Source organism: Stylophora pistillata, chromosome 7 (genome assembly GCF_964205215.1).
Source record: "Stylophora pistillata chromosome 7, jaStyPist1.2, whole genome shotgun sequence".
NCBI classification, from domain to species: Eukaryota; Metazoa; Cnidaria; class Anthozoa; order Scleractinia; family Pocilloporidae; genus Stylophora; species Stylophora pistillata.
Window position 1 is genome coordinate 367,501 of NC_142525.1, and position 27,500 is coordinate 395,000.

A 27,500-nucleotide genomic window follows, 5' to 3' on the forward strand; every position below is an offset into this window, starting at 1 on the left:
CCTATGAGCAGTGTACAATTCATCATTTCTAGGCAACCTCAGAAAGTCTCAGTTATTTCAGTTAAAGTAAAAAAATACTGGATGTTCATTTGACAAATTTAAGTTTTTTAAGTTCAGGGTATATGTTGCTTGTTGTACATTATGCTCTCTTGCATATCTGTCGATTAATACGAGCTAAATTTGTAAACCTACATTGGATAACAATCTAGCTTCTCTCAATATGGCATCTACTGTTTCATCTGGCTGTAGCTCCCCCACAAATATCTCCTTCAAAACCTTCCTAAATGAATTAAGAAGATAAATTGTGTGTCAGTGATAAAAACTTTTTTACAGATCTGCTGCTGAAGAAGTTTGTTGAATAATTAATTTCTGATTCCTGTTTCAAGGTTGTTTTAGTGAACTCTACAGTTACATTACATAAATTCAGGTTTTTTTTTTCCATGGCATGGACAAATAAGCTTAATTGCTACTTGATTGTCCATTTGTTGAGTGATCTTGTTCCATACTAATAGCAGAGTTGAATCAGGGAGAATTTTCTTACAACAGCCCTTTGTTCCATTAAAGCAAGAAGAGAAGATTCATATGGTAATTTTTTAGTTAGAAACGATCTTACCCTGACAGACACGTCCTCGTTCTATCCACTACCAAGGTCTGATACCTGTGGCTTTCCTCTAGACTCCAGTGTGTAAGCACAAATACAATCAAAATGCACCTCACTTTGTTCTCATAAAAGTTTGATGTGCATAAAAGCTTAAGCTTTTATCGTTTTCGACTTGCAAGTAGTAAGTAGCGATATGATTTTAGCTGGGTATATCCTATTTATTCTCTAATTCATTAGTTATCTTACTTAATTATTTAGACACGACCCCACAAGCGAAGTGTCGTTTTTAATACTTATCGTGTATAAATAAAGATTATTGATTGATGGATTGAGCGCAAGAGGTCACCTTCTCAAATATTTGTTGCAGCGAGTTCTTCATAAATCAATAAAGTGTTCACTTGCGTTATACATCTACACACACAGTTTTAGTTTCAATAGGAACTGAACATTTTGCTCTTTCCCACTGTTACGCATAAACAGGGGAACAATGGTATCGACATTCTACAAAGAAGAACCACCAAAATCATACAGTGATATTGGTCAATAAAGGTGCTGTAAACAAAAAAATTAATGATATCACACAAATGATAACCCTACGGCAGCCGGTGGAAGTTTTACCGCCCAGATAAGTCCGCCTGTTGCATACTTTTCGGACAGTTTTTTTTTTTTTTTTTACATCTACTACGCTATGGAAGTGAATGTATGTTACTCTTTCTCACCGGATGTGTGGAAGAGTTGACTGACAAACGAAGATAATTTTGATTCCAAACAGCCAGTTTTGGGTTAGTAGTCCATGTATGGGAATACATTGGAATACATTGGAATACATTGAAAATATATACCGAGCTCAGGACATTTTACGGGGTCATACATGGACTCCTAACCGGTGAAAAAAAAGGCGCCATTTTTGATTTGATTAGTGGTGTTTCACCAATACTAGCGGGAACTCACGACTAAAGTTTCCGTGAGGACCTTCTTCAAGAGCCATTACGATGAAAAACCTGTGATGGAACGGACCTCTTGGATACATGGAGGGGGAAAGAATTCTGAAGGCGCTTCTGAATGGTGAAACAAACGATTTGTTTGAAGACACCAAAGTCCGTCTTCGCAAATATAGTTTTGCAATTATGTTTCCTTAAAGCAAGCTTATGATAGCTTTTAAAGTTTTGTGCAGTTTTATGATTATCATCAAGCTACAGGGAAACGATGTTGACTTTCCATCGATTGAATTTTAGTAAATGTGGAATACCATTCTTCTGAAAAATAATTGCGCACGATCGATGGAAAGGGTATTCGTTTGCCTTCATCGACGGGAGAATGTTTTACCCATGTAATACACTTGTTTTGCATACTGAACTTTACACATTTCCAAAGATACTGACAATAAGTAGAATTAATTCAACAATTAAGAGCTTCTTTCATCGGTGATCATTTCCGTTGGTGATCAATTCCGTTATTCTCATGTTCTCAAATTATGTGTGTTTTGGGGGTGACATTGTAAGGAGAAATGAGATGCTAGTCACCCCCAAGTCAAAGGGTTAAAAAAGGCGAAATCTGTTTAATATTTTTGTGAGTACATGAAACAACATTTTGAAAGATGGCATGATTATGTTTATGAAGCAATTCTCTAATTTTCTTTTAGACTATCTTTCTCCGCTACGATCACCCTTGAATGCCAAAAATGGCAGCAAGTTGGGTTGCAAAGTTGCAGAAGAATCTGTGTCAAAATACACATTGTTTTCAACCAAGTTTCTGAGATGGGCTATTGAGACTTTGAAAAAAGTCAAAGCAAAAGGGAAGCACCTTGATGAAATCACAAACTCCTCAAATTTAGGTAAGTGAGAGCTGCAAAATAAGTGTACAGAGTTTTCAAAAAGGATTGGCTATTAGCCAGTATATGGTTAGTTGCATGCATTCTGGGATCTTGGGGCATGCTGCCCACAAAGTATTGTTTCTGGGAGAGGGGATGGCACAGGGGTGAGAGGACTCACCCCTCCCCTCCATGTTGTGATGCAGGTTCAATTCCTGGACTTGGCATGAGATGTGGGTTGACTCAGTTTTTGGTTCTTGTCCTCACTCCAGGAGTATTTTCTCCAGGTCTTCCTGTTTTCCTCTCTGTAAAAATCTGCAAAAAATTTTTTTTCTTTCTTTTCTTCTATTTACCTCCCTGTCATGGGGAGCATCGCATATGGTCTTAGGCAATAAAGACCCAGTTACCCCCAATTGAGTTGGTTTGTACTTAATCTATTTAAAATGTATGGGCTCTAAAATTCTATCTCATGCATTTGTTTGGAAGTATATGCAAAGTGATATGATAGTTGGTTGGCTAGGTAAACATGAGCTAGGTAGAGATTGAATGGGTGCTCAACCAGCATGAAAATGTAATTTAATCTTAAATATTTTTGTGGATGTTTATGCGAAAATGGCCTTCAAGGAAGTTGTTTGTTCAGGAAATTTGTTGTTTTTTCACAACTCAAAATCAAGGTAGTTTTTTTCATGTTCTAAAATGGTGGCCAGTACTTAAGGAGAACCCTGAATGTTTATGACTTTTTTTGTCCCTTCCTCTCCAAGCATCTGAATATAAAAAAGAGACTTGAAGAAACCTCAGAATTTTTTTTATTTCTTATCTTTGATAATCAATCTCAAAATGACTTTTGTCTCCTACACGAAATATAGTTTCTAGTTGTGTGATAGTGGGAAACAATACACCTGTATACCTTCTTAGAACACCCCAGATCATTTTGGTGAACCGACAATACTGACTTTAGTAGTAGTAAAATACTAATGAACAACTTCCTTAAAATGGTTGAAAAATGTTAATTTTGTTTGTAAGAGTTCATACTTATCCTTCATTAGAAGTAATGTGAAAATTAAAATGATTACTGACTAATATACAATTCTATGGATTTTTGTTTAGTGAGTATGTTGCTCAGCGACACATTATCTATTCAGAATGGTAAATATCTCAAGTTTATTCCTTCACTGACCAACTTGGCAAGACAATTTATTTGATTATTGTTCAGCTCATATCTAAGGGTCAGATTGACCAGGCTTTTTGTCATACTAATGACTTGCTCAAGTTCATTCAAGTGGTCAAGTCCTGGAAAAACTATGATGGTGGAAAAATGGAGAAGGGGCTCTCTTCACTCTCTCTTCGAATAAATGGATGGTCTCCATTGTCAAATAGAACTCCTTATCTTGTGGAAGGAAAGTATTCTACTGTTTGTTACTAGTCAGTTTGTGAGAGGTGATGGGTGAAGTACAACTGTATGTTGTCATTCAAAGTGCAGTTTTTGATTCACAGTTTTGTTTTCTTCACAGAATTCACATTCTGAGAGAATGTGTTACAGTTGCACAGCAAGCAAGCAAGGTTATTCACGATGCTCTTGAAGACCCTGATATTCCTTTATCTCTTAATGAGCTGTGATGGCTGGGTAGTACTGTTTACAATGTAGGCTGTGTGTCCTATCAAAGCGACTGTTTTACTGACGGAGTGCCATTGCTGGCTCTTGCCTGTGATGAGTTAAAAATCTGTAGCTTTGGAGCTGAAACAGAAGAGAAAATCATTGTCCAAGCTGAAGAGGTAAAGTCTGTTCAATTGATGAAGGTACTATAATTTAAAGTTTATTGAAATAATTAATAGTTCAGTTGAACTATGGTTTGACCCTATACATGAGAGTTTTCCTCGCTGAAAATGTTACATTCAAGTATTGTTTCAAGACTGTCTTATGGGAAGCAGGTGTTCTAAGCTAGAACAAGGTCCTTTCATACAGTCAACAACTGCCAGAATTCGACAAATTTCTTAATTACTGGTAGCTAAACACATGTAGAAGTAAAGAACAACCCAGCACAGGAGTATAAAGGGGTTTTGGAAGACTTTAAGGGAAACTTTGACAAAGAGTTTTGTGCTGAACTTTTCAACTTACTAGCCAAGTGGCCAGTGACATCTTAGATGTTACAGCAATTTTAGTTTGTTTACTAGCCAAACTGGCTGTTGGAAATCAGAAACCACTAGCCAAAACTGAATTTCCACTAGTCTGTGGCTAGTTGGCTACCATTAGTGTGGAGCGCTAGAGGGGAGTAACCTTTTCATGAACTGGTATTCTTTCTAGGGGGAATCACCAACACTCCTAATCAGTTCATGATTCTGAAACTGAAATAAGCTGTGACAAGATAGGCCTTCTAGCTCATGAGGTCAATTTGCTATGGCTACAAACATGAAACAGGTTTGCGATGAACCAAATAGGAACAAGGGTGGGTAAGAGGGGAAAACTTATTACTCTTTCACTCCCAAGATTTCATTCATAATTCTCCTTAGTGTCTGCTTCACAATTTCTATGATCTAAGTTTGGAGAATTTGGTATTAGCTTAACTTATAATCCCTTTATCAATTGGTATTTGTCTTTATTCTCATTACTTGTCTGTTTGATATAGTGTTGATACAGTAAGGAGAAATTCTGTCTTGGTCACTCATGGGAGTTAAAGGGTGAATGTAGAATAAGTTGCTGATCACAAATCTAATTTTGGCTAACAATGACATGGTGAGTTTTGAAAATGTTTATTTGGCAATGTTTGAAAAATACTTTTCAGGTGAAGCTACTCACAAAGTATGCCTTGCTAGTTGACTGTCAAAGAAGAGCTGGAAGAATCAGGGATGCACTAAAGACTGCTTCAACTGTGGTCCTGGTAGCACTGAAAACAGCCTCTGATGCCCACACCCTAAAACAGCCAGTCAGGCAATGGGTCTCAGTGAAACATGAGCTGGTGAAGGATCTACAGGAGGGAGAAAAACAGTCTGAGAGATGCAGGTTTGTAATAGAGTTCAAAATAAATATTAGTATTTTGATGTCGATTAACTTAAAGCTTATGAGTTTTAAGCAGATGTCAGATCATAATGTGTAAAAAAAAGGTTACAAGAACTCCAGTAAATTGGTTTTAATTTGTTTAAACTTGATCAAATACATGCATGTTGTTTTCATAATCAAACAGAACATACATACATGCAGCAAATATAAAGATTATTCCATGGGAAGTGCCCTCAAACGATTTCTATTCACAAGTTGCGATGCATCAGAAAAGGGAGGAGTGAGTTTTTTATGCATTGCAGCAAGTGAACTATCATAACATAACCGTTGAAATGTGGCAGATTCCTCACCTCAATACACCAAAATCCTAGTTTTTGGCTCGTTCAAGGCTTCAAAAGGATCAGATAAAATTAATTTAAAGAGGGAAGAAAAAAATGGGGGGAATTCTAATATTTTTAAGGTTGACTCTGGAGAGATAAGGCATAGTGATAAAAAAAGACAAAATGATATAATCATTATGGTGTTGAAGAATTACATAATTAAAGTAAGATTGAGTAAATTGGAAACTGTTTGAAGAAATTTCTTGGTTCTTTTTTCTTCTCAGAACCCTATGCAGTGCATTTGCAGAGCAAGAAGATGCAAAAGATGTAGAAGGAAGCCAGCTCTGTTTTGTTTTGCAGGAAGAGCTTGCTTGTTACAAGACCAAAAGGTAACAAAATACTTTCTTTTACATTCTGACTTCTTCTTATGGTTTCCCCTTTCATAAGTGAAGTACAACTGTACCTGCCAAAATGTTTCATTGAATTGTTCCAAACTTTTTCAGCTATGACACAGCAGTAGGGCAAATTGCTGTAGTTCATATATTTTGAACTGCGGTATGAGATACGTATGATGCACGATCCTCGCAGTAGATAGCGCTATTTAAGCAATAGCGCTACAGTGTATTTAAGCAATAGCGCTATCTACTGCGAGGATTGTGCATCATGCGTATCTAATACCGCAGTTCAAAATATATGAACTTCATACATTTCATTGTATACTTACAATTGTTCACCGCCTTTGAGCCACCTCACTTGAAATTTCAGCCAGTAGCCTAACTTCTTAGCTACCAGCCTGAAAGGCCTAGTGCTGTTGGACAGGATGTTAGTCAATGGCAGGCAGGGCTCCAATTTAATTTTTGGATCACTAACCCTTCGGGTTAGTAGACATCTTTTTTACTAACCAAATAATAAAGTTTGGTATCCAAGCTCACAAGTTACGATATCTCAAATATTGAACATTTTGATAATAACAACTAGGACAAATTAAAGAGTAGCTGAAATTGCATAGTGACCTCAAAAACGTAGACAATTATCCACCTATTTTATTTCCCTCTTGTTTACCATGATTAGTCAAGAACAGTACATCTACAGCATTCTCTAAAAAGAGTTAAAGTTGACTTAACAACTTGAGTATTCTAAGTATTCCTCTGAGAGTCGGGCCTACGTGCTCTTTGCCCTGAGGTCTACTGATGTTTAAATATGTTAGAAAATGTTACTCACCATGTCGGGTTAGTTGGACAAATTTTTAGTAACCAAACGTTGAAAATTACTAACCATTGGTTAATGGGTTACCATTAATTTCGAGCCCTTGCTTGTAAATCCACAGCATTTAAGTTGCTATTACCAATCCATACTCATGGTTGGAAAGGGTCAGTATGAAACTAGAGTGGGTTGCCTGAGAACAAAACACAGTGGCCTTGGTTAGGACTCCAAAACAGTCCTCTTAAATTGGAGTTCAGCATGGTAACCATGGATTGACCAAGTCTCCTATTAATTGTGAAGAATTTTTATCATCTTCTTATTGAAAGGACAAAGTTGGTCATTCAAACTGTCAGTTACTTTTATTAAAATGAATCTTTACTCAGCAGACACCTTGATGGGCAGGGACAAAAAAAATTGATCCCTTTCAAGTACATCAAATCTGCATCAAAAGAAACCTAGACCTGCGATGAGCAGACACTGCAGGGCTCGACACTAATAGTAGCTGAGTTTCTTTAGATCTGCACCGCAGTACTGTCAAGAAGCTGGGGAGACTCTAGAACAGTTATTGGACTCAACAGATAGTCAGGATGAGGAGAAAAACATGCATTCACGTTTGCTGGATAGACTTGGTGCTGCATATTTATGGCAGGCTTTGCTTGAGCACAAAGATGCAGTAAATGAGAGAGCAACTTCAGCAAGGCCAGAGCTTTCTGACAGTTATGAAGGAGAAGAGGAAAGTACTGGAAACTTTTTTGATTAAGATCTGATCTGACAATTTGATGACCCACCCAGGTCTCAAATTTGGATTTCTTGAGGTCGTGCTGGCTGCAGGCTATCTGTTAGGCCACTGAGTGTGCCTCCAACAAAGAGACGCACTGGGGCAAGAAGTTGATTTCAGTTAATTTGAAGTCTAGAGTGAACATTACTTATACAGATTTTATATTGTTCCTTGTTCAACACATTTTCAGGAACAAATTGTTGTCTTTGATGAAATGTCATGTGCCTGTTTTACAATAGACATGAATTTTGTAGTCAGTTTTTCTACAACAACAACATACTGTACCTGTACGTGTACATGGAGGACCGTGCAGAAGGGAAAGGGGCCCTGACATTGCACCTCCGGTGCATCCCCAAAAGCACCTCATTCCCTCAAAATATCAGACTGTCAAATGAAATGTTGGTGTAACTTTTCAGATAGAAGATATCTGCCTGGAGCAACCATTTATGGAATCACTTTGTGCAGCTTTGGAAATGTGGACGTCACTAAGGACCAAATCACTGCAACAAGACACCAGTGGAAAGGTAAATGTTTCCTGGAAAAAGCATTTTAGGGCTATGTAATATATTTTTTTACTTTAATTTCCAAAACATTAATATTTTTTCACTGGCAGTGAGAATTCTTTATTTGAAAACAAGTGAAACTGTAAAATTCCAAGAACAGTTTTCTTTCATGGGGAATTTGTTGTGAGAACTAAATAGGTATCAGCTTTTGATACTTTCAGACGTTTTACGATAGGTACTTAAACAATTTGAAAGATGTGCCATTAAAGATTTATGGATTACTAAAATTTAAATGCTGTGCTAAGTCTGCACTCAAACAGAGTGCCCACCCAGCCCGAGGTTATCCTGGTTTCCATTGAATTCACCCTTTAAATCCCAAGACCTAATCACTAATTCTGCCCTCTAGCTGCTACACATTTCCTTGTAAATAAGTTATAAGAATTTGGTGTTAGATCAAGAGAACAACTTCTACATGATAAGCTCAAGTATTCTCATTACCTGTTGAATCATGTATGGGCTTTAAAGGGAGAAGATACATGTTTAAATCATTTCTGGGAGTTAAAGGGCTAAGCAACTAGGCGTATTACTACTCCCCCAAGATGGGATGCTAGTCCATTGCAAGGTTATCCCCCTCCCCCAGCATTTTATCACTTGGCAAGCTTTTTATCTGTACTCCTGGTTACAGAGAGGCACGTGATAGAAAAGAAAGCTGTGTTTTGCCCAAGTGGACACAGCAAAATGACCCAGCCAGTTCTCAAACCCAGACCTCTTGACCCGCAGTGCAGCATACTAACCATTGGGTTACTGCATCTCCCACTGTATACAATACATTTAATCTTGCATGAATGTTATTCTCACTGAATTTTTTTTTTAATGTTCTAGGTTGACCTGGACCATCTTATTAATCCTGAAGAGACATATCATTACTTGCTTATCACTGCTAAAATGTTTGGGCTTTTAAAACAGGTGAAACCTGCTACGTACTTTCATTGGTGACGATTTGGATTTCCCACAGGCAATTAACTGTTCATGCAGTCCTGTCACAACATGACCATGGCAATAGAAATGTTAAAAAAAATGTTTCGGTACAAGAAATGACAGCAGTTTTAAGAGATTTAAGTATTTGAAGGAAAAGGCTATCACTCAACAGAAAAGAATGATTTTCTCCAGTCAGGTCTTTTTTATCTCGACTGGTAAATTTTATACAGTGAGGATCCTTGCCTTTGTTATCAGTGGTGTAATGAATAATGTAGGTTCTGCATTGTTGGAGGTTATTACAAGATAATTTGGTTGTATCAACTGGGTTAATAAATATTAATTGGCCGCAGCAAAGAATTTCTAAAGCTGATATTCCAAGGTTAAGCCCTTTATCAGAGCAAATGGTGAAGGGTTAATACTTGAAACATCAGCTTCAGAAATTGTTTTCAGCATCCGATTGGCATGTACATTATCAACTCAGCTGATGAAACCAAATTATATGTACTTATAATTCCACCCCCCCCCCATCTGCCCCATCTGATGCAGCACAACATATGGGTATCTTCAAAAAATTAAGCGTGTGGGAACATCTTCCATTGCACCACTCCCTTCCCAGGATTAACTCTGCTACCCTTAGGCTTAGGCAAGTTAAGCCAATAATTTATATCCGCTTTGCAATACTGAGCGTTTTAAAAATGCTTTTATTGATAGACTTGGTTTTAAGCATAACTTAGCTGTAAGTAATTAATACACATTTTAGCCCATTACACTTTATATGTAACACTTGATATGTATTTTATCAGTGAAATAAAGACTATTTACTATTTTAATTTACAACAGTTTCCCATCAGAATCTTACCCCCTTTATTCATTCAATGAATGAATTGTTTTCTTGCAGCCCTTAAAAAAAGCTAGTGCTCTTTGCATGGCTGCCAGTATATCCCAATCAGTTGGTACCAAAGATATGCTGGATAATGGATTGTGTGCCCTAAGTGATGCTGTTCACTCATTGTGTGACATTCTGGACTTGTCACATGCTTCAATTATTCTGTCTCATACAAGTAACCTGGTTGATAGATTTGAGCCCTGCAGTACTTCATGGGTTCAGTTCTTGTTGGCGAAGAGTCACTATTTGCTAGTCACAGGAAAGGTATGAAAAATCAAAATCATTATTAACCCTATCACTGCTTTAACTAACTCTACTTACTGTCTGCCAAACACTTCTCGTGATGTAAGTTTGGAAAATTTGGTATTGGATTAACTAAATAATCCTCTACAATTGATTTTTTTCTTTATTCTCCTCACTTGTCTGCTTGACATTGTATTGATGTTGTAAGGAGAATTCCTGTCTTGGTCTCTGACATGGGAGTCAAAGGGTTAAACAAGCATTCATCATGCAGGCATACATGTATATGTGGTACTCTAGCTCCATGTTGGTGATTTTTCTTTGTGCTGAAGAACTTGGAATAGCTTTAGGCAAGGAAACTGTGGGCCAGCTAGCCTCTGAGAGCAGCAGGGAAATCCAATTTGTATAGTAATCACATGATTTTGAGTGCAATTTGGAATAAATAAGCACGAGTAAATTTTCTCAAAGACTAACAAAATTGCATGAGCCCATAGGGTGAGTGCAATTTGTGATCTTTGAAAACATTTACAAGTGATTATTTATTCCAAATTGCACGAGAAAATCATGTGATTATGTATTAATAATATACATGAAAAAATACGAGGTAGCTTCTCATAACTACGCGGAAGAAAAGCGCATGCATCACGTGCAAAAATAATTTATTGAAATCCTACAAGTGACATTGACCTTGACATTGACATTGACCAATTATTCTGACCAATCAGAATGTCTGGTTTGTTTCTTTCTTTGCACTGAATTAACCCTCTTCTGTACTGAATTAACTCTCTTCTGCACTGAATTAACTGAAAACTGCGTTCATCTTAACCAATCAGAAGTGAGAAATTTTTTCATGTATATTATACAATATACGGTATAGGAGGAAATACCAATTAAACAGGTCTATAATAGGCAGTACGTGTAAACACGGGATTGTTCAGTTTGTGATGTGTGTGTCAGTCGTGGTTTTCATTCATTAATGTTTAGTATTCGGAAGGGGAGGTCTCCCTGAAGGAAGCACTGCAGAGTGAAGTCTTCACACACAAGAGTTACAAGTCCCACCTGTTGAAAGCCAGATGGAAATCAATTTGCTGTGAATATGCAATGCTCCCACCCACAATCCACAAATTTAAGATAATAGTTGGTAAGTTCACTCTTCTTCTTTGGAAATTCCTCTTTCCAAAGCTTAGATCTACTCTTCTCCACATTTATTCAGTAACTTTTTCATAATGGAAATGGGAATTTAGCAGTGGATATTCCATAAGATGGCTCTTCTTGTCCACTGATACTAGGTCTAATTGGAATTTGGAGTGTTTGTTTTTGGAGACCCCTAGAAAGATCCTTGGAGTAAGGAAAAAAACTAACAACAAACTCAACCCACATGTGACACCAGGTCCAAGAATTGAACTAATGGGAGGCGAGTGACCTCACCACCGCTCAATCCCAGCTCCCCAATATTGATTTTTTATTTCATTGTTTTCATAAACCGTCGCCAAGTGACCTGTGAAAATTTAGGCAGACTTAGTACCAACAAAACAGTCTGTTCAACCAGATAATTTTTGATCAGTGAATCAATTCATGAGTTTATGAGTAATTCCCAGGTGACAGTTATTTTTTTTAGTATTATCATTGTTGAGATCCTCTACTTGGTTCACTGACTCCTGGAATGGGCTATGGATGCACTTCATAAACTAACACAAATGGCTGAAGAAATCTTTGGTTTAGATGCGTTTTGTACTGGCAAACAGATACACAAGCAAAAGGAAAATTTGTTGGGTAAGGTGATTGAGGAATTTTTGTTTCCTTTTATTCTTGACACAATTCTGCAGAGCCCTGCTTGCAAAGTAGTGCCCCTGATTTCTATGAGCTTCTACTAGGGACAATGTGTTCTGATGACTGGGATAATACAGGGGTTTCATTAAGGGCCAGGCACCGGGCAAATTGACCGGTTGTGAGGACGGTTTTGCCCACCTGATTTGACGGTCTGGAGGAAAGTTTATCTTATAAAGAAGTTCAGTTCAAAGAGTTTTGCCCGCCTGTGAAAACCAGTTTCCCTCCTGCAGAAAACATTAATGAAGCCCCTGATAATATATACCTAAATCATGTGGTTGGCAATACCTTGCAATCCTAATTCAGGCTTTGAGATAGAGTTGTGCTTGTAGTTGGATGTGTTATTATCCTGATTAAAATATAGAGAAAAGTGCAATCAAACTGGCCTGAAACATGGGAGAGTTTTCTTCTGTTTTATTATTAAACTTTTAATCACATATTTTGGCATCTATTCCTTTTGTTTGTGCAGATTTGCTAGCCACATCAGAAAGTTCTGGCCAAAACCTTTCTAGTTTGTCAATCCTAAATGACTTGCTCTCATCCCTGTTACAAGTTGGTCAGCTGTATGCTCATCAGGGAGCTGTGAGGGAAGCTTTGAGGCAGTTTGTGGATGGTGTTGCACTAGCAAGGCAATTTTGCCTACCATACAGGTGATTTATGAATGTTTAGTAAAAGCTCTGTTAAACTTTTGGACCCACACTAGATCAGAAAGTCAAGGAGCATCAATCCAAAATTTTAGATGAGAGAATTTTGAGGATAATATTAACTGTCCTTGTCTGTTACTCTTAGACATCAAGCTGTTACCAGAACAGGAAAGAGAATAAAGTAAGATCTTAAAAATTGTTTGCTGAACATGAAGTTGTGCTGAAAATGAAGGGTTAATTTCTTTTGTTTTATTCCCCTGATGTGAATTCAACATTGAATTAATCTGCTGGTAATTGGTAAATTTGCCTTGTCCAAACCAGCAAAACAGTTATTTTTCACATTTTTTTCTTTTTTTTTTTTTTGCAATTACGGCAAATGTATAAACAAATTTCATTTCAACTTCTTATGTCCCCATAGAGCAAGATATCTTAGCTATAGTAAAGATGCCAAAGGGGAATTGTTTACCTCTAAAGATTAATTTGGAACTAGTTTTTAGAAGACTCATCTAGACTACAAAGATAATGGCAAAGTTTACATCCTTTTTGTTAATTTAAGTTGAAGTTTCAACTCAAATTAATTAAAGATGACCTCACTGACTAGTGACCAGGGATAGTTTCAATTGAATCCCTGTGGTTTTGTTATTTTAGGAGAATAGCAAAGGATTTTTCTAAACCTTTGGTATATATGATAACACCTTTGCTTGTGAGCACTTGTAGCTACTGTTGCATTTGATAGACTTCTATTTGTTATGTATACAAAAGAGAGAGATTTTTCGTGACCTTGTGAAAACCAGTTGGATGCTTTTACCTCTTAGACATGGCACACAACTCTCCGTGTTTACTGGTATCCCCAATTACTGTGGCACTAAGTGACTCAAAGTTTATCTGCTCCTTTATATGGGATGCAAAAACAAGGAACTAGAACCTTTGATGCCAGAACAAGGAACTAGAACATGGCTGCCAGAACAGGGGATTACAGAACAGGGAACTAGAACATGGATGCCAGAACAGGGAACTACTGTAAGACATGGAATGTCAACAGGGAACTAGAACATGGGATGCCAGAGCAGGGAACTTAATAAATCTACAAGTAGATTTCTCTTTATTTTGTTATTTCCTTTTTGTCTGTTAGGAAAACAAAGGAGATCTGGTGAAGCTTGCAGAACGTCTTTCCTCCTTGTCACTTGATGACTCTTCAACTAATACTGCTCACCAAAAACTGGCTGCCCTGGTCAAGACTTGAAACATCATGAAGTTTTCCTTGTGTGCAACTGAGAGATACAAACACGGTCTCTTCACTCCTGAAGAAATTTCCCTATTGCAGAACATGCCTAAAGGTACATTATAGTTATTTTACAAGCAATAGCGAGCTTTCAGCTGTGTTATGCAGCCAAACCAGCTTCAAAGAAAGTGTTTAACTGTTCAACTTTCTCAGGATTGGTTTGTAGAACAATGTGACTCTTATAACTGGAGAATATTTTTTTCTAGCGAAATGTAATTATCACTAATTTAACATAATTCTTTAAGCAAAATGACTTTGTTAAAAACTTTTTGTTACCAGACCACCTCATTTGACTCTTCCCAATTCTTCAGCTCATGCTACACATAGATGATTATATTTGCCATGAATTTTTAGTTCCTTTGACGAGTAGAACTGAAATTTAATTTGTTACGTTGAGCAAATAATGAATTTTGGCAATAATCCTATAGTGTGATATTGACAAGGTAAGAAATTAGAATTATTGTTTTCTAGAGTGGACTGTTTGCACTTTGGAAACCTTCACACATCCAGTAAGCAAGGACAGAGAACTGCTGATCTGCAGGGTAAGGGCTGACTGTGATCCTGCTGTGGTTAAGATTAACACAACATCTGGAGAAGCACAGAACAAGGATTGCACTGTATGTCGATGTGTTTGTAACAACTTGGTTATATTGCGGTTACTCTGTTGTTGTATTTAGGGAGAGTGGACCTCAAACCTCTACGTTGGAGGAGGTAGTAGCTTACAGTCAGTTGAGATTCTGTAGTGCAGGTGTAAGCTTTGTCCAAGGTCACCATGAGGGGTTTTTGGGTAAAACACTGAATTCTCACAATACCTCTTTATTCTAGAAGATCACTAGAAATACGTCTGAGCAAACTGTCTGGATATCTGACAAAACACTGGGGATAACCTGAGCTTACTAGTAGATAATTTCTCATTTAACCACTAGAAAGTCTGTAAGTAATGATAAAAGCACAAGAACAGGGTTGGCGAAGTAAATTAACCTAATTAACTATTGACTGAAACAATTTATTTTGTAAAGGGAGACAAAGTTGTTGTGGATCTTTCAAAGCTGTTCCAGTCTGGTGTATTGGAGGAATTTACAGACATAATGACAGCATCAAAAGCATGAATATTAACAACACAACCGAGTGGTGGACACTAAGGACTAGGCTTGACAGGAGAATGAAGGTGATCAACATTTCAACTCTCACGAGCCATGAATGTGTATCCTCTCCTATGACATAACTGAAAGTCTAAATTGTAATAATTATGATCATTTCTTTAGAACCTTTTGGAGAAACTTGAAGGTTCTTGGCTTGGAAGATGGAGAGGAGTTCTTCTTGGTCAGCCTATTGATGAAGAGTATTGTGAATCAATAGCATCCTTAGCCAGAGAGTTGGAAGAGAAAGTTTCAATCATGTGTGGATGCCATCCTGATAATCATTTGCTTGAAGTATGTTGTGCATGAATCAATCAGAGTTTCCCGAGTTATAAGGATGGCAGATTGTATGAAAAATGTTTTGTCCATCAATCTTTGTTATGATTTGTGTGCCATCTTTGGTGCTTGACCCAAAGATGACAATTGAAGTAGCAAAACCTTGCATAGTAACCGAATGGAAACTAGGGATGGTTGAGTGGCAAGAGCACTCACCTCCCTGCTGTTCCACAGGTTCAATTCCCAGACCTGGTGTCATATGTGGTATGTGGGTCGGTATGTCCTTGCTCCAAGGGTTTTTATACAGGTTCCTTGGTTTTCCTCCCTCCACAAAAACCAACATTTCAACATTTCACTTTAAACCAGTGGACAAGAAAAACCACCTCATGGAATGCTGCCAGCTAAATCCCATTGTCATTAATAATATTTTTATTAGTAAGTGTCCTTTGTTTGTTGTAGGTCCTCATAGATTCGTCATTTTGCTTGTCAAGAAAAGAAACTGCTGAAGCACTCATTGAAATTACTGCCATGGATGCTACCTTACCTTCTTTTGAAAAAGTAAGAACAAGAAAATTTTTGTTCCAAGCAAAGAATTCATAATCAAGTGTCTAAAGTAAGTTGGAATCTCACTGCTTTTGTCAAAGCATAGGGCTAACTCTTCACTCTAATGAAGGGCTTAAGTCAGATTTAGCAATTACTTACATTAACTAAATTGTAATTTGGTCCTCTTGTGTTTCCTAGACATAGCAACCCTCTGGTTTTTTTCTTCTCAACCTGTATTGCAATAAGCTGTTGTGATTATTTTTGTTTTGATTATTTGGTGTTTGATAAAATTGCACTCTATTGGTTTATCATCGTCAATTGCCTGACAGGAGAATGTGTTTAGTCTTAGCAACTAGAGACAAAGGGAGGTTCCTCAGCCTTGGCCCTTAAGTAATCATCTCTCATTTCATGTTCTCTCACATTGCATGTTTCAGCTACTTGATGAAGTTCAGAACCTCACTGACAAGCTATTTGAAGATACAGACAAGAAAAGCTGCCTAAACAGGTTCGAGGGAACATAAAGGTTAATTTTCTTTCTCACCTTCATTACTTGTACTCTCGAGAAATTATTGATGACAACAAAATTCCTTCTCAGGTCTGGAGGTCACTCTGCAGAGAACATTCCTCGTCATCCTGTAATCCTAACTCTTGGAAAAGTAAGAGCCAGCCTTTTTAGGTCTTACATTTGTTTAGTAATCAGCCATTAAATGTATTCTAGCTCTAGCTCTGAAGACCTGAAAACTGAACAACCAATATGTGGGTTCTTTGTAAATAGATGTTGGTGAACTGTCAAGGAATCAAAGCTTAGCCAAACACAAGGGTGGGGGAAAAGGCATCTGTAATGGACTGACATTCCATATTAGTTTAAAAAGTGGTCATATGCAACATTAGTTTAATGGGTACTGGTTGCTCACCATTATATTCAAAGTGTTCAGACACTAAAGTAGATTTATGGGCATGCACACATATGCTGTAATTGCAAGATGTGTGCCTAAATTGTGGTAGCAGATCTTACTTATCAACTCATTCAGTATTGGGACATACTCTTCTACAATATTTGAAACCAGAGTCAATTTCTGGCATATCTATACATCCAACTGATCTGTATTTTATGATTCATAGGATATTCAGCATCTTCCATGGGAAAGCATACCGATCTTGTTTGACCAACCTGTGACTGTAACAGTATCTGACTGCGATTACATAATGGGACAATTTCTGGTCACGCGTTGTTTACATAACATGAATTGTCACGTGCAGTATTTTTCCCGCCGTTTTGATGTATGTATTACTTTGGTCCTAAATAAATGGTTGAGTTAAATAACACAACACTTTACATGGTTGTCAGGAGCGGGATTTGAGACTAAAAGGTCGAAAACCCCACAAGAATCGAAGATAAACTCAAGACTAGCATCTAAGGACAAGAAATGAGCGACCTAGTTGGTTTCGAAACGCCGAAAATAGACTGGACTCCCGGACCCGACTTGCCACAGCGACTACAGCGCTTTCGACAGAAATGCGAGTTGTTATTTGACGGCCCACTTAAAGCCCGTTCAACCGAACAAAGATGTAGATACGTACTGCTTTGGACCGGAGATTATGGTCTCGACCTATTCAACACATGGAATTTAAGCCAAGAAGCCGCAAACAAGCTCGATGAATATTGGAAGCGATTCGAGGAACACGTAAAACCACAGTCAAATCACATCCTTAACCGCTTTTATCTTCGAAACCTGAGACAAAACGGACGACCCCTCGATGATTTCTTGACAGAGGCAAAGCTGCTTATCCAAAACAGTGGCTACTCGTCCGAACTCCATGACGAACTGCTGCGAGACGCCCTCGTATTCGGCGCTGATTCTGACAACGTGCGAAAGAAATGTATCGCCGAAGGAAATGATCTCACGCTCAAGAAAGCCAGAGAAATCGCTCGTACTGATGAAGCTACGAAGCTACAACTACAAGCGATGTCAAACGAAACAGACATGCAGGTCAACTCACTACACCGACCCAGAGGGAATGCTAAGACTAGGCAGAGAAGTCAAAGAGACAACAAAGCCAACCGTAAACAAAGACACGACAAACTTTGCAATCGATGCGGCAGCGAGCCACACGCAAGCGACAAAAAGTGCCCTGCCAGTGGTGCTGAGTGCCACTATTGCCACAAACGCGGTCATTTCAGTAAGGTTTGCCAGAAAAGAAACCAAGTACACGGAATACAGAACCATACAGCTAGCAAACAAGAAAACAGCTCCGAATCGAAGAATGATGATATGTTTCTAGGATCACTTGAAATTGACAACGTAAACAACAACGACAACCGCAGAAAAGTTGAAATCACAGTCGACGTCACCGCCAAACCCTACCACAAGAAAACTACCCCGATAGCATGTAAAATAGATACAGGCGCTGAAACTAACGTGATATCTAAAACAAAGTTTGACAAGATTATCGCCTCTCCCAGTGATAAAGCACTTGGACCACCCCAGATTCTCACAGCCTATGGAGGCCAAAGAATTGAATGCATGGGTACCTGCCAGCTGTTTATCCACTACAAAGGCAAGATAAAGGAAGTACCCTTCACAGTAACCAATGTGCAAGGACCGGCCATGCTAGGATTAAAGACGTGTGAGGAACTAGGACTTGTTACGATCAATTGTAGCATTCAAGCAGATAGTAAACGTACAACTTCAGCTACTAAACCTCACGACAAACGTCCTCTTACGAAGGATAAACTTGTACAAGAATATAAGGATTGTTTTGAAGGCATAGGTACCTTCAAAATGACGCCATACCACATCACTTTAGACCCTGGAGCAGAGCCAGTTGTGCACCCACCTAGAGCAGTTCCTGTACACTTGCGTAAAATGTTCAAAGCTGAACTCGACAACATGGAGGAACTCGGAGTCATCGTACCAGTTAACGAACCTGCTGACTGGGTTAACAGCGTAGTACTTAGCGAAACCGTCAACGACAACGGAGAGATAACTAAGCTGAGAGTGTGTCTTGACCCACGAGACCTTAACAAATGTATAAAGCGAGAGCACTACCACATGAGAACAGTCGACGACGTGATTACTGAGCTACACAATGCAAAATATTTCAGTGTCATTGATGCGACAAAAGGGTACTGGCACGTACCGCTCGACAAAGAAAGCTCCCTGCTCACCACCTTTAACACGCCATTCGGACGATACAGGTTCACTCGGATGCCATTTGGACTAAATGTCTCACAAGACATTTTCCAAAGGGAACTCGACTCGTCCCTTGAAGGACTTACAGGAGTCACAGGTATTGCTGATGACAACTTTGTATACGGAAGGACAGAAGAAGAACATGATGAGAACGTCAGGAAGTTAATGGAGCGAGCACGAGTAAAAGGTGTTAAGTTCAACAAAGAGAAACTACAACTAAAGTGCAAGGAAGTTAGCTTCTTTGGCCACACCTGGTCGCCACAAGGCATCAAGCCCGACAACAAGGTGTCTGCGATCCTCAACATGAAGCCCCCCGAGGACGTCAAAAGCTTACAGAGCCTCCTCGGTCTAACCAATTATCTGACAAGATACTCTGGACGCCTAGCCACCCTATCAGCACCTCTGAGAGATCTGACAAAGAAAGACACGGTCTACTCCTGGGGACCTGAGCACGACCAAGCCTTCACCAAAGTTAAGAAAGAAGTCTCGTCACTCGGCGTACTTAGTTACTTCGACCCGAACGCAGAAACCGTCATCGAAACTGACGCTTCACTGAAGGGATTAGGCGCTGTGTTACTACAAGACGGAAAGCCTGTATGCTATGCTTCTAAAGCCCTCACCGAAACTGAACAGCAATACAGCAACATTGAACGCGAAGCACTCGGCGTTGTTTGGGGACTTGAAAGGTTCCACTACTTCATCTACGGCAAATCCTGCACAATTCACACAGACCACAAGCCACTTGAAGCAATCTTCAAGAAGAAACTCAGCAACTGCCCTGCAAGATTACAGAGGTTTGTACTACGAGCACTGAAGTATGACGTTACTTTAAAATATGTCAAAGGAGCTGAAGTACCAATTGCCGATGCCCTCTCGAGGGTATCACCACAACCAGCCCCGCTCAACGACGAATTCCCACAGCTGGACATCCACCAGATCACAAAGAACCTTCCAGCGTCACCGATAAAGCTTCAACAGATTCGCAACGAAATAGCCAGCGACCCAACGTTAAGCAAACTCCGCAACGTAATACATGAAGGATGGCCCGCAACCAGAGAGAAATGCCCTCAAGTACTCCATGACTACTGGAACTTCCGCGAGGAACTCACCATTGAGGACGGCCTCATCCTGAAGCAAGAGCGGATAGTTATGCCTACCACACTCAGGCATGATACTCTCAACACCATCCACCAAGGACATCTCGGACAGGAAAAGTGCCTTTTGCGAGCCAGATCAGCAGTATTTTGGCCAGGCATCACCAGAGATGTCACCAACTTAGTCCAAGACTGTGCAACTTGCCAAGCATACCAAAGGAAGCAACAGAAACAACCAATTCTACAGCCTGAACCACCCTCCTACCCATGGCAGATGCTCAGCTCAGACTTATTCGAATTCAGAGGAAACCAGTACCTCCTGATATCCGACAAGTACAGCAAGTTTCCAATTGTCAGGAAGCTTACCAACACTACGTCCCGTGCTATCATCAACCACCTGAAAAGCATTTTCGCCGAACATGGGATACCCGAATGTCTTACTACAGACAATGGCCCTCAGTACGCATCACAGGAATTCTGCGACTTCATGGAAACCTATGGAGTAGAACATGTCACCAGTTCACCAATGTACCCTCAATCCAACGGCTCTGCGGAACGCATGGTTCAGACAGTAGAGAATATCCTCAAGAAATGTGACAACGAAGGAGAAGATCCTTATCTTGGATTGCTATCATACCGTACAACACCTATCAGCAGCAACCTAAAATCACCAGCTGAACTACTAAACAACCGCAAGCTAAGGACAACTCTACCAATGCCCAAGCGTGTAAGTGTCAGCGACAGCACCAGTAAGACTAAGGAAGAGCTGTATCAGCGACAAAAGTTACAAGCATTCTACTACGACAAAGCTGCTGGACCGACATTACAACCATTCCGACCAGCTCAGCCCATCAACATCTATGACCACCACACCAAGAGATGGGAACAAGGAACAGTCGTCAGGCCTGCGAAGGAACCAAGATCCTACATTGTTAAGAGCGATCGAACCGAAGGCATCTACCGTCGCACTCGATCACAGCTGAAGCCCAGACCCGAGGTAAAGGACAACAGTATCAAAGACCCACCATCATCTGATCCTGAGAAAGCAGCATCGCAAGACAGCTCAAATACGCCACCTCAGGACGGCCAAACCTATACGACAAGATCTGGACGTACCTCAAAGCCCCCTAACAGACTAGATGTTTAGATACCTGGACATTTTCAACATTATGACATGAACATTGGCAATAGGCATGGACATGACCATCAGTTATTAATATCGTTATACATAATCGTTATAGGTTGTTTTGTTAAAGAGAGGGGGATGTAACAGTATCTGACTGCGATTACATAATGGGACAATTTCTGGTCACGCGTTGTTTACATAACATGAATTGTCACGTGCAGTATTTTTCCCGCCGTTTTGATGTATGTATTACTTTGGTCCTAAATAAATGGTTGAGTTAAATAACACAACACTTTACAGTGACAAGGGTCCCATCTCTGCAATTTCTCTTTTTCCAGGTACACATTCCATTAAGAGGTCTTTGAAAGTTTGAAGACCTGACTTGTTTCTCAAACAACTGTCATGTTTTCTCCCAGAACCATATTGATTTTTATCTCTGCTATGCTGTCAACAGTGGAAAGAAATTTATTTTAATTAATTATATCAACCCTGATGCCCACTGATTGAGTAAACCATGGTTTGGGTTAGACCTTGTGTAAAGAACTGGCTCATTTGGTTTCTGGAGCATAATTCTCCCTTACAATAATAGTTTTGTAATTTTAGGAAAAGAAGTTGTGATCTGATACAAAAAAAGTGTTTGTCATTTCATTATCTATTAGCCAAGGTAAGCATACAGGAAAAATTGTCAATTGATTGAATAGAATGAAGGTCTTTTGAAATGTGGTTGCCTACCACAACAACTTTTGTGCCAGATTCTTAGCTTTTAATACCTTGATATTCATTGTCAGTTAATATTTTTTTCTGCATTTTTCTTGATAGTTATCGTGTCAAAGACAGTTGCCTGAGATTGATCTTGAGAAAACATTCTATGCATTCAATCCTCAGAATAACCTGCCCAACATCCAGAAAATGTTTCAGAAGTGGTTTGAAAGGTAGAAAACACAAGCAAACGATTGAAGCAAATGAAACAGAAGAAAGACCTGATGTTGTGTTTCTTATATATTAAACTAGGCTATACAAGTTGATAGAGGTAACACCAATATATTATAAACTGAACAAATAGATTCAATGTTGCTGTGTGTCTGTTTAGTAATAGATCACAGATGACATCAAAATGTAGTAAGAACAAAAAGTGACACAGGAAGCCCAGCCAAGTGTGTCACTGATTTTGGCATTTTGGCAACATGTAATGGTTTTAGAGGATAAGAAAGCAAAATGTTGTTGATGGTGACATTACTCTTGCACCTGTTTTTTAATAGATCACAAGTACGAACCAATCAAAATGCTTGTATAATCCAGCTTATATGAATAATTGTTGTCACTTGCAGCGAAGATGGATGGCAAGGTATCACAGGAAAGGCTCCCACACAGGAAGAGTTCAGGAGTGCTTTAACTGACCATGACCTGTTCATGTGAGTTATTGTAAAGGCTCCAGTAAGGGGCCTATTGGCCCACACAGCCAACTAGGAGTATAACCATTCACCCCCCCCCCCCCCTGACAACTCGGCAGAAGCCATTTGTCCTTCTGGGTGAAGAGAGGCACTGTGAGAGTAAAGTTTTTTGCCCACAAAGACTTAATATACTTCTGTTTCATAGTGAGGGTAAAGGTCAAGTGATGGGAGAATTAGGTTTTGCAGTAAGCCTTATTATCAAAGCATGAATGTTTGGAATTCAGAAATGGATCGTTCTTGTCAACAAAAAGCACTAAAAAAGTTTTGTTTTTTGTTACAGGACTTAGGTCTTGCTCAAAGTGCAGCAACTGCTACTACCACTCCTACACCAATGGGTTCACTTCCTCATCAAATTTATAGAATAATGTGCAATAAAGGATATGCTAAGCTAGACTTTTCATCTGTGTTCCAGTTCCTGAAGGAAGATCAACATTGAGATAGTTTATTTATGTTAGGTATTTTTTTAGTTGACACAATTTTAATGCGAGGCAATTCTGGAAGAATAGGTTGTTTTGCCATGCTAATTTATTTGTAAACTAGTTGCTCTAGGTGTGGAGAATGGCAGACAAAAGTACTGTTAAAGGTGACTTGGAGATGTCACGAATGATTAGGTTTTCACTCCCCATGTCTGGAAATTTGGCTTGATGCAAACAGATATACCTTTAATAGAGGCTAAATGGGGCCAAATGGCCTCATTATTTACTATACCATTCATCCATTCATGTCAAAAGCAAAATGAAAGGAAAGTGGTCTTCTGATCAAAGGGTGTCAGCGAATTTTTAGGTGCTTGCTGTAGTGTAAGTTACAAAAAAAATTTCTAAACTTTTACACTTTTGTAACTTATACCCCATTCACACCAGAAAACTTGTTTAGTTAAACCAGGTTTAACTAAATAAAAATCAGAAGCAGAGAACTGAAAAACTAAATTTTCCACGAGATTCAAGCAATTCCTAAATTGTATTTTCAATGTGCCACATTTGAAGTTAACCAAATATTGATTTGAGCAGCTTCTATGGAGCTGTTGTGTTAAACCATGTTTAACAAAACAGCCTTAAAGCATGTTTAGGCTTTGGTGTCAATGGGGTATTAGTCATCCTCAGCGTTACCACTGGTCATTCCAGGTGGTTCAATAATCTTCACCAAGGGATCAGATTAATAATTTCTTTACCGCTCAGCAAACAGTATTATTGTTGCCATTGCACTATTTTGATACAGCATGCCCAATATAGCCAAGGTGTCGAGTACATGTATACACAAAGTTACTTAGGGTGGTTGTTTTCAGGATCTACTGAAACAGTTCTTTTTATTGATTAACATTTTGATCATTGCATGACTGCAAGAAGTTGCCACCTCGGTGGTCTGTCACTGGCCTTAAAGCATAAGTATTAACCCTTTCACTCCTGAAACCTCAACAGTAACTCTCCTGGATTTTCAAAGGCTGGATAGTACTATTCACAGAATAAATCTCTACTGGGCGGGTAGTGGAGTGTGTTTTGTTAACCATTCTACACTGAATTGCGATGTATGTGTTGGATATGGTTTTTCACCCATTGAACAAATAGACTTTGGTTTTAAGGGTAAGGCTTGCTGATTGGTTTTATGCTGTTTTTTAAAGTCCTTGGCAGCCATCCTTTCAAATGTCTGGCAAAAATGGGGAAGCTCTGTGTGAAATCCCATTTAATGCCTGTAAAGGGTTAAAGCAGTTTGTTAGCTCAGCATTGACTATGGAAAACAGCCATTTCAGTGGGTGTTTCCTGTATCAATAAAGATCTAAAAACAGACAGGTAAACTACCAGAAATTTAATTTTGTACTGTTAGTGCAAAACATAAATAAACTGGCAAATTTAATTCTTTATTTAGTATGAAATGTGATATATAATACTAATTAATATTTTACAATTGTTGAGCACTTTGTTTCATTCTTCACATGCACAGAAATGTGTCCATACCCATCTTGGAGAAAACAAAACAGGACTCTAAAAAAATTGTAATTCAAGAACATCAAGCCTGACTTCAGTATCTGTATTCTCCACATTTCTCTCTATACATTTCCTTTGTTTAGCAATCAAATCTTAGGTTGAAGATAATTTCCTTTATTCTCATGATCCTAATGAATGATTTGGCAGTATCACTGTGTGGAGATATTAGATGCTGATTACTCTTAAGGGTTTGAAAAGTCAACCAAGGGCTTTCTCTGTTTGTTTGGTCCCCCTCTTCCTTTCCCCGTTTGTTTTCATGAAGTTTGCTTGAAAACTACTTCTCTTTCACCATAGCAAACCTTTCAACAATCAACAAAAATGCACATTTGCCTGATTTTCACAGCTACATATGAAGATATATCTTTAAAATCGAGGTTGACACTCAAGCAAGAATACTTGCATTTTCAAGGAGAAACTCATTTTAGATCTTTAAAATTAAGTAAAAAAGGGTTGCTTTTATATTGTTGCATTAACTTCGACAAAATTAATGAAAATACACATTTGAGAGGAAACCTGGAACTATATATTTACATGAATAATTACACTTTATTGAGGCAACAACACCATCATCATCATTTCAAGCTCAATTATTAAAACAAATATTGACACTAAAATTATTAGGTACCTTCTTGGAATTCATTCTGTTATGAATTGTATCCTTTTCCATTTTTTTCACAATTGATACAGATATCAGAGAAATGCCCTTAATATGCAAGCTAAACTTTAATTGCCAATGTAAAACATTAATATACAGATGACACATTTCTCAAATTGTTCCCAATTGATGATATAATAAGGTAAAATGGTTACAAACAGTTAATAACTGTAACCTTGGTTTGTTATTTGACAAAGCAAATTTTGTTATGTATTCCTTGGATATGTTGGTACTGACATGATTTCAAAAAAAAGTTAGTGCGATAGAGAATAAGACCTGTAGTAGAACAGGAAAAAAAAGATAATGTCCCTCTCTGTTTCAAATGGGTTTCTTTCCTGTACAACTTAACAGGATTGTGGGACAAAGTATGACAAACTGGCTCTGCTTAAACTGATCGGGTACTTTCAGCCCATGTAGATTTAGCACCTATTGCATATGGTAGTCCACAGTTAAGTGCTCTATCAGCATTAAAATTGTATGCACTACCATTTCCAAACACACTCTGCACAATGCTTGTCCTTTTTGCCACACAATCAGCACTAGTATGGTAAATAATTTGCTATTGCTTACTGGAACTAGAGATATTTTAGTATATAATCCTTGGTTAACCATTCTGTTCCTTGGTGTAAGCTGGAAGGCCATAAACTACAGGAGATGCTCCTATCAGATATTTCAGTTTACAAGCTTGTCGCGACTGGCTTAGTACTTGTGGTAACGAGAAACAAGACCCAGATTGAAGCCACTGTTTCAGCAGCAATTCACTGAAGCGATCAATGTCTTTGTCAGTAACATCCCACAAGTTAGCAACGATGGCTGGGCTGAAAGTGAATACATTATAAATAGATTACATGCTACATATCTATACAGTGAACCATAGAGTAGAGCTATGGTCTTTGAAGAATAACTAGTTCCTTGAGGGTCTGGTCCAAGAAAAGGGAGTGCCCAACCTATAAGGAAAGCAAAGTTATACGAGTTTCCCAATGACAAAGGTCAATAGCAGTTGACATTTGGGTTCAAATCAGGACTTGACACTAATGGTAGCCAACTAGCCACACACTTGTAGAAATTCAGTTTTGGCCAGTGTTTTTCGATTTCCACTAGCCAGTGAAGCTAGCAAACAAACTGAAATTGTCATAACATCTAACTTGTCACTGGCCACTTGGCTAGTAAGTTGAAAAGTTAGTGTTGAGCTCTGTCAAATAGAGCCAGAGGTTTCACTAAAAGCTGGTTATCAGCTGTCTATCACTGCCCATGAGTCCTCTTACTGCTGTCTATTGAGCCTGCGAGCTGGCTCTCATGTTTAAGTCTTGCCTTAGGACCCCTTTTCCAAGGACAGCTACCCACTACTATATCAACAGCTGCTTAAGCAAAAAGCTGTTGAAACCTGCAGTATAGCACGTCAGTAAAAGACTTTGTAAGGGTACTAACACACAAGAAATGAATGCCAAAGACATACCAGCCTGCCAGAAGATAGATTAAGGCCATCCCCCTTGGCTCACACTCTCCACCAACCTAATGAATTAAAATAGAGTGGTTACTTATATGCCCCATGCCTAGTCTCAACCAACTACACATCTGAACCAGACAATTGGACACTTCCTTTGCATTTTGTTGGTTTGTCAACAACAATTATGTGATAATGTTTTTCCTTCACGGTCAGGTATAAACTAACCTGTAGTTTTCCCGAACTGCAACCCATAAGCAGAGTAACAGCTCGACAATCCAACCTTTGAATGTCATCACCCTGCAGAAATTCACGCCCAGTGCCATGACCAAAATATCTAGAAAGAATATTGATGCGATGATGAAAGCAACAACAACAATAAAACTTTCTACTGTAGATACCCTTATCTGAAAATGTTTATCGCATCTAGAACTAAGTATGGGATCATGTTTACTGCAGGTGCTCTCCACTGATATATCAGTTGAGAGTCAGTCAACACTTGGGTGACACTTGGTCGATAGTCAGTTGGCAC

General features: G+C 38.7%; 5 protein-coding genes and 2 long non-coding RNA genes across 18 annotated transcripts in view; 4 read left to right on the forward strand and 3 right to left on the reverse strand.

Annotated features, from left to right (window-relative positions):
• Window positions 1–1,431, reverse strand: part of LOC148726023 (serine/threonine-protein kinase Nek11-like) — a 7,205-nt gene extending 5,774 nt beyond the window's left edge. For all 3 annotated transcript variants that reach the window (XM_088728913.1, XM_088728912.1, XM_088728911.1), the window contains exons 1-2: window positions 1,321–1,431; window positions 193–280 (exon numbers count right to left, since the gene is read on the reverse strand). In XM_088728913.1, the coding sequence (XP_088585039.1) occupies window positions 193–280; window positions 1,321–1,430 (198 nt within the window). In that variant the 5' untranslated portion in view covers window position 1,431. The remainder of the gene's footprint in view (window positions 1–192; window positions 281–1,320) is intronic.
• A 45-nt stretch (window positions 1,432–1,476) lies between these two features.
• Window positions 1,477–4,060, forward strand: LOC148726024 (uncharacterized). Its single transcript, XR_015990112.1, has 4 exons — window positions 1,477–1,666; window positions 2,244–2,435; window positions 3,519–3,557; window positions 3,923–4,060. It is a non-coding gene; the product is annotated as an uncharacterized LOC148726024 (long non-coding RNA).
• Window positions 3,200–8,130, reverse strand: LOC148726025 (uncharacterized). 2 transcript variants are annotated; one of them, XR_015990118.1, is made up of 5 exons: window positions 7,993–8,130; window positions 6,451–7,122; window positions 5,757–5,795; window positions 5,206–5,374; window positions 3,200–4,146 (listed from the first exon to the last, which is right to left on the reverse strand). It is a non-coding gene; the product is annotated as an uncharacterized LOC148726025 (long non-coding RNA). The 2 variants fall into 2 exon arrangements; XR_015990117.1 differs by having other exon boundaries at window positions 5,757–7,122.
• LOC148726026 (uncharacterized) lies at window positions 4,045–7,414 on the forward strand. Of its 2 annotated transcripts, none has more exons than XM_088728925.1 (5): window positions 4,045–4,184; window positions 4,714–4,827; window positions 5,192–5,409; window positions 6,011–6,115; window positions 6,492–7,414. In XM_088728925.1, the coding sequence occupies exons 2-5, from the start codon at window positions 4,807–4,809 to the stop codon at window positions 6,496–6,498; spliced, it is 351 nt and encodes a 116-aa protein (XP_088585051.1). In that variant the 5' UTR covers window positions 4,045–4,184; window positions 4,714–4,806; the 3' UTR covers window positions 6,499–7,414. The 2 variants fall into 2 exon arrangements, with proteins under 2 accessions (XP_088585051.1, XP_088585050.1); XM_088728924.1 differs by having other exon boundaries at window positions 7,313–7,414.
• Window positions 7,530–15,164, forward strand: LOC148726027 (uncharacterized). Of its 6 annotated transcripts, XM_088728901.1 has the most exons (12): window positions 7,530–7,666; window positions 8,124–8,231; window positions 9,093–9,176; window positions 10,087–10,338; window positions 11,299–11,455; window positions 12,037–12,087; window positions 12,611–12,791; window positions 12,931–12,966; window positions 13,434–13,488; window positions 13,918–14,122; window positions 14,539–14,609; window positions 15,087–15,164. In XM_088728901.1, the coding sequence occupies exons 1-10, from the start codon at window positions 7,607–7,609 to the stop codon at window positions 14,026–14,028; spliced, it is 1,095 nt and encodes a 364-aa protein (XP_088585027.1). In that variant the 5' UTR covers window positions 7,530–7,606; the 3' UTR covers window positions 14,029–14,122; window positions 14,539–14,609; window positions 15,087–15,164. The 6 variants fall into 6 exon arrangements, with proteins under 6 accessions (XP_088585027.1, XP_088585031.1, XP_088585028.1 ...); XM_088728905.1 differs by lacking the exon at window positions 13,434–13,488; XM_088728902.1 differs by lacking the exon at window positions 14,539–14,609 and having other exon boundaries at window positions 15,087–15,162.
• A 930-nt stretch (window positions 15,165–16,094) lies between these two features.
• Window positions 16,095–17,345, forward strand: LOC148726028 (uncharacterized). Its single transcript, XM_088728664.1, has 3 exons — window positions 16,095–16,530; window positions 16,621–16,681; window positions 17,148–17,345. The coding sequence occupies exons 1-3, from the start codon at window positions 16,451–16,453 to the stop codon at window positions 17,343–17,345; spliced, it is 339 nt and encodes a 112-aa protein (XP_088584790.1). The 5' UTR covers window positions 16,095–16,450.
• An 8,024-nt stretch (window positions 17,346–25,369) lies between these two features.
• LOC148726029 (separin-like) overlaps window positions 25,370–27,500 on the reverse strand; it is a 7,478-nt gene continuing 5,347 nt past the window's right edge. For 2 of the 3 annotated variants that reach the window (XM_088728898.1, XM_088728899.1), the window contains exons 10-12: window positions 27,197–27,305; window positions 26,981–27,036; window positions 25,370–26,342 (exon numbers count right to left, since the gene is read on the reverse strand). In XM_088728898.1, the coding sequence (XP_088585024.1) occupies window positions 26,129–26,342; window positions 26,981–27,036; window positions 27,197–27,305 (379 nt within the window). In that variant the 3' untranslated portion in view covers window positions 25,370–26,128. Of the gene's footprint in view, window positions 26,472–26,980; window positions 27,037–27,196; window positions 27,306–27,500 lie in introns of all 3 variants that reach the window. The other variant, XM_088728900.1, reaches the window with a different exon arrangement.

Bases quoted from the DNA above. Each gene is read 5' to 3' on its own strand.
- LOC148726026 (XM_088728924.1), top strand. From the start codon at position 4,807: ATGGCTACAAACATGAAACAG. The intron at 4,828-5,191 runs GTTTGCGATGAA...AATACTTTTCAG, and splicing joins TGGCTACAAACATGAAACAG to GTGAAGCTACTCACAAAGTA. The intron at 5,410-6,010 runs GTTTGTAATAGA...TTTTCTTCTCAG, and splicing joins AAACAGTCTGAGAGATGCAG to AACCCTATGCAGTGCATTTG.
- LOC148726027 (XM_088728901.1), top strand. From the start codon at position 7,607: ATGAGAGAGCAACTTCAGCAAGGCCAGAGCTTTCTGACAGTTATGAAG. The intron at 12,088-12,610 runs GTAAGGTGATTG...TTGTTTGTGCAG, and splicing joins GCAAAAGGAAAATTTGTTGG to ATTTGCTAGCCACATCAGAA. The intron at 13,489-13,917 runs GTGAGCACTTGT...TTTGTCTGTTAG, and splicing joins ATATGATAACACCTTTGCTT to GAAAACAAAGGAGATCTGGT.
- LOC148726028 (XM_088728664.1), top strand. From the start codon at position 16,451: ATGTTTCAGCTACTTGATGAAGTTCAGAACCTCACTGACAAGCTATTT. The intron at 16,531-16,620 runs GTTCGAGGGAAC...ATTCCTTCTCAG, and splicing joins AAGAAAAGCTGCCTAAACAG to GTCTGGAGGTCACTCTGCAG. The intron at 16,682-17,147 runs GTAAGAGCCAGC...TATGATTCATAG, and splicing joins TAATCCTAACTCTTGGAAAA to GATATTCAGCATCTTCCATG.